The following is a 6,000-nucleotide window of genomic DNA, read 5'->3' on the forward strand; positions in this document are numbered from 1 at the left end:
CCGGATATTGGCCGAAGCCGTGGCCGAACTTCGGTGCATCCCCAGTTTGAAATGTCTCTTTTCAAAAATTCTGCAAAGCGTTTGTTCCAACATCTTGCTTGTTTAAATTTATAGAGACTTCGCTTGAGTTTACAGACTCTTCCTGAATTATCTTTAAAACCTTCAAGTTGTCTATGTAGATATCTTCATTTAGTTTGCTGTATAAAAATGCTGTAAACATATCAAACTGCCTGAGTGACATCTTTTCATTTGCAGCAACACTTAATAGTGTTCTTATAGTTGAACTTCTGACAACAGGACTATAGGTTTCTTCATAGTCAATTCCCTTTTTCTGAGAAAAATCTTTCACCACAAGCCTGATTTAAAACGTTCAACAGAACCATCTGAATTGTGTTTTACTTTGTAGACCCATTTGCATGTATTGCTTTATGACATTTTGGAAGATTTAACAAATCCCACGTTTGATTTTTCTGTAATGACTGCATTTCACTGTTCATGGTTTTAAACCACTCATCTTTTTCATCACTTTGAATGGCATTTTTGTAACTCTCTGTTTCAAGTTCTTCACAAAATGCAGACATAACAAAAAGATCATAACGAGATGGCCTTTCAATAATATTCCTGTCACGTAAAACCATACCTCTGGTTTTTTGATTATAACAATCAGATTGATCTTTTTCATCAGATAAAACTGAACTACGGTTGTAAACATTTTCCTCAGTTGAAATACTTTCTTTAATTAAAGTTTCTTTATTTTCATCTTTGATTTCATCATCAATCAAAACTGTATCATCTGAACAACTTTCTTCATGCAAAATCACTGAATTTGGCATGACAACTTTCTCATCAAAAATAACATTTCTTGATCGAAGCATTTATTTCCTAGATGAACAGAAATTCTGTGGCCATCGTCACCTTCATATCCAACGAGAATACCCTTTACAGCTTTAGTATCCATTTCCATTACAGCTTCATAAAAATATGAACCTAGGCTGTGCTACCAATGATTCGTAGATGTGTTATCTTAGATTTCTTGTTAAACCACAATTCATATGGTGATTTTCCTTCTACAGTAGATGGTCCAGTTCGGTTGAAAATGTAAGCAGCAGTTTTAACTAATTCAGCCCAAAGGGCCCTGAGACAGTTCTTCATGAGCCAATCTCATGGCTCTTGCTGCTTCAACTAACGTTCGATTATCACGCTCACTGCAACCATTCTGCTGAGGTGTATAAAGCATAGTTAGGCGTTGTCTAACTCCTTTTTTTGGCAAAATTGATCTGACTTCTTTGTTGTTAAATTCATCTCCATTGTCACTGAATACTTCCGAGACATTTTGACCAGCTGATCTTGACTCTTCAAGCATTTGTCTGAGTTTTTCTGGTACATCTGATTTTTGTTTTACAAATTAAACATATCTGTAGCTTGCAAAATCTTTGAACAAAACAAAGTGTCTGAAATTTTAAAATGAGAAGCAAAAAAGACCACATACTTCAGTGTGAATTACTTCTCCTGGTCTTGATGCCCTTACTCGAGTTCCAGATTTCAATCGATGTAACTTTCCATAGACACATCCTTCACATAATTCACTGTTCACAGGTATATCTATGTCTAGTTCACGTTTCATAAACATTTTAACATGTTTCTTATTCTGATGTCCCATTCGTTCATGGTTTAACTGCAATGCATCTTGATCATTGACGAAGTTAACTTCAACTTAAGAATACAACGGTCTAATAGTTTTTGCTACAAGTTTGAACAAACCTGCATTATTGTTTCTTATTTTAACAACATTTATCACATTCTCAATAAGTAGATGACAACTTTTTGAGGTTGGAACAAAAGAGCTATTTTTGTTCTTATCTTGAATTGCAAGTACTGAGAACAAGTTTCTTTTTACTTTTGGCACATACCAGACATCTGTGAGTTTGACAGTTTGCCATTTATTATTCACTTTCACTTGAAAATGAACAATTCCTTTTCTAAAAGCTTCTAAAGTATCACTATTTGCAACATATATTTTACTCGGTTGAAAAAATATTTCAAATCTTTGAAATGTGTCTCTTCGGAAAGTTAGATAACACGTTGCACCATTGTCAAAAAACCATTAATCAGTGTATGCTGACTCATCAATTGCAAAAACACTTGATTTCATAACAACTAGTGATTTCTTATTGTCATCGCGTAGATTGTTATTTCTTGGTTTTGCTAATTTACCATCGGAATGCCCTTTTTCACAATTTCTCACAATGTGACCTGGCAATTTGCAATAATGACATATCAGCCGCTTTGATTTGCTGACAAACTTATTTTGTTTCTGACCTTTCATGTTTTGAGATGATTTTTCACTTTTTGCTTTGACAAATAATACTTTATTCATTTCAGTTGCGCCTTCCAAGGATCTTTCATAGCTACACAATTGATCTGTGAGTGTTTCAACTGTCCTTTCAGTCTTGTTCAACAATCTCCAACTTGCAGCAAATAACAAATATTTTTCTGGCAAAGTTTCAATTATTTGACACATCAGCAATAAGTCACTGTTTTTATCTTTTCCTAACTCGACCTTTAAATCTTTCCAAAGATTCTTGAGTTTTGTGACACGAGTGACAACATCATCACTTTCATCCATTTTATAACTAAAGAACTTCATGCATAAATTGTATACTTTATCTTCATTAACTTCATCATACGATCTATGAAGTTCTAGCCAAATATCTCTGGCATTACTAAATAAACAAACTTTTTCATACGTTTCATCGATCATAATAGTTGGCATAATTATCATAGCATTACAATCTGCTTTATTGAATTTGTTCAAAGCAGTTTGATAATTTGCTATCTCATCTTCATTTGAGTCATCATTTGGACCTTTCAATTTCAACAATGCCATTTACTACGTCCATTGCATCAGGAATGCCCCATAGTATTATTATACGAACTCTTGATATCCAGTTCAACAAATTACTTTTGCCTTCTAGGTGTTTGATTTGCACTTTTGTTAGATCCATTTCTTCCTTGTCTTTCAATTTGACCTTTTTAAATAGAAGCAAAATATCGACTTTAAAGAATATATATATATATATATATATATATATATATATATATATATATATATATATATATAATTAATTATGATCACGGCGTTTCTTACAGAACTCAATCTATATGATAGTTTCTCGATTCTTCAAATAATTCTCCGATCTACCAAGCTTAACTTGTTAATGCTATTAACAAAATTCCTATTTACAGAAGATGTCATTATCTACATGTATGCATATAGTACTATTTCGACTACCTAGTCTCGTCAGTGCAGCATTATAATAAATTTTACTTTTTTAAAGTTTTTAAAATTTCAAAATTTTAAAAGTTTTAAAATTACTAAATTTTAAAAGTTTTAAAATTACTAAATTTTAAAAGTTTTAAAATTACTAAATTTTATATCCTATATATATCCTTTTTACAAAAATTTTAAAATTAACGCTTTTATTTATTAGTTTAATTTTTTTTCTTTGGCAATTCATTTCCAGCTGACATCTTTCTACAATATAATCTAAACTTTTTATAAAATTCATTACAATATCCAGAAAAAATAGTTATTGTTATTTGACTTACCAACTTGATGATTTAAAATATTTTTTATATCATTGATAATTAATTTAATTTAATCATTTATTATTGATTAGTAGTTTGATCAAATTTATTAACGAAACTGAAACAATTTGTATTCAAACTCACCTTCACTCTTTATCTTAAAAATAATATAAATTGACTTCCAGCTAAATCAAAATAACATTAATAACAGCAAACGCGACAGTTAATATTGCGACAACACAACGGTTTTTTTAAACAGAACATGAATTATTGCAGGAACAAATGAAATAAATTGTATAGTGCTTGACATATAAAAATTCAAAAAGCACAATATTTTGTATATATAATTATAATAAATTATATAATTATTTTATAGCGTTTGCAATTTAGAATTTTTTATAAGTTTAATTCCTGCCTCCTCCCCCCAATTTCGCCTCTGGTTTTCTCTTCACTTCAGTCTTCAAAAAAGGTTGAAGCCTCACAACATTCCAGTTCAAACATTGCAATACAAATTCACTAATAGTGATTTGAATAAATGTCAACGATTAAGGTTTTTAAAATGAAAGATATATCATTGAGTATTTGATAGCAGAAAAAAACAGGAACCGAATTTTGAAAGTCAAAGATGTTAATAGTAAACTTCCAAGCTGCGGAAGCAACGAAAAATGCGTCCGAAAACAAGCAATGATTGGTCAGTTGTTACAAGAACAAGACGGCCTACAGCTAAAAAGATATTTTCACGGGAAAATAATGATTCAATAAAAAATGGGAAAAAAGTTATATCAACTGTAATAACCATTAAGTGTCAAATAAGACAAGAGAAGATGACAAATATGGTTTAGGAACCAAGTTATTGAAACGTGATTTATTTTATTTTTTTAAATCCGTTGTTAGACCTTTTGGCGGCAGGAACAGTCTTTGTAAAAATGCAGAAAACCAATTAATATTGTCAGATATTAATATCAACAAGATAAAAATTTTTGATTTGAGCGGAAACTTGGAAACCATTGTAGGTTCGCCCGAAAGTGGAACACCTTTAGAATCTCCTGACAGAATATATATGTGTCCACGAACTAGAGTAATGGTTGTCTTCGAAAGACCTCCTTACAGAATGGTAAGCTAGTATTTTAAATGTTTGTTTAGTTTTTTACAATCTAATAACTAACAATAATTTTTTTCAGATCAAGGTTTTGGTGGCTTTGTTCCCAATAACCTCCTTCAGTTACGAAGCAACAAATCCGGAAGATATATGCATGGACAGCAGCTTCAAAATTTTTCTTCTGGACTCCCCGTCCAAGATAATTTATATATATGATACAACGGGAGTGTTGTTGAATGTCTTACATTGCCCAGATTTCCTCTACCCATGCAACATTGATGTCAATCAACACGAAGAACTGTTCGTCTGCGATAAGGAGAGACATTGCGTAGAGGTAGGATTTGTTCTTAACTTTATTGTCATTACAAAATTATTTTCAGAACTTGTTTTAAAATTCTAATTTCAACTTTCAGGTGATTAATTACAAAGGAAAAAAACTACGAACTATAGGTGGAGAAGGAATAACCGATTTTCCAATTTTCGCTAAGAACCCGAGTTTCCAAATGAAAGTGGAAACCTCAAAGACGATATCTGGCATTTTAAAGTTGGATAACAGCGATACTACGGCTGAAAATGAAAGCACTGAAGACGATATATGGGACATGTCTTTTGTGACAAATGTTAAAGTTAAAAATGAAGAGTTGTTTGACAATATCTTGGCGCAATGTCAACGGTTTGAAAGCTGCGAAAAAATGCTTTTTGAAAAGGGTGAATATGCGTTACCAGTTGAAAGTGGAAGCGTGGAAAAAGATATTACTTTTACAGAGCATGTCGGACTTAACAATGATGAGTCATTCAACCATATTCCGATTGTTAAATTTCTTGTCACGTAGATCGTTTAATTAATTGATATAATATTGAAAGACATTAAAAGAAGAGAAATAAATTAAGCAACGTTCTTGGCTTGTTTATTATCAACCGGATCAACAGAAAAAAAGTGAAGTTACATACAAAGCAGAGAACACTTGGTCCAAAAAAAATAAATGTATATCATAAATCATAATGTTTTAATATAAAACATAAAACTTAACACCTTCTCATTTTATTTAAAAACATTAGATGACCTTAACATAAATGTTCTGAAGACCCATAGCACATATCAGATTCTTTAGTCTTGGTCCTACCATTGGTTTTGTCAGGGTATCAGCAACTTGAAGTTCTGTCGCAACTTGTTCAACTGAAACTTCTTCTGCAACCTTATACCTGACAAAGAAATGTCTAATGTGGATATGCTTTGTTCTTCTGTGAAATTCTGGATCATGTGCTAAAAGAATCGCTGCTTCATTGTCGACAAAAATTTCTGGCTTTTTCTT

The 6,000-nt window shown here is 31.6% G+C and overlaps 1 protein-coding gene across 1 annotated transcript; it reads left to right on the plus strand.

Moving 5' to 3' along the window:
* Positions 1 to 4,253: 4,253 nt before the first annotated feature.
* HELRODRAFT_172964 (hypothetical protein) lies at positions 4,254 to 5,520 on the plus strand (the record flags this gene model as incomplete). The annotated part of the gene is made up of 4 exons (XM_009019622.1): positions 4,254 to 4,279; positions 4,498 to 4,702; positions 4,770 to 5,021; positions 5,101 to 5,520. 4 exons carry the CDS (start codon positions 4,254 to 4,256, stop codon positions 5,518 to 5,520), a joined length of 903 nt encoding a protein of 300 aa, XP_009017870.1.
* Between the last annotated feature and the right edge of the window lie 480 nt (positions 5,521 to 6,000).

This window comes from Helobdella robusta, assembly GCF_000326865.2.
Source record: "Helobdella robusta unplaced genomic scaffold HELROscaffold_25, whole genome shotgun sequence".
NCBI classification, from domain to species: domain Eukaryota; kingdom Metazoa; phylum Annelida; class Clitellata; order Rhynchobdellida; family Glossiphoniidae; genus Helobdella; species Helobdella robusta.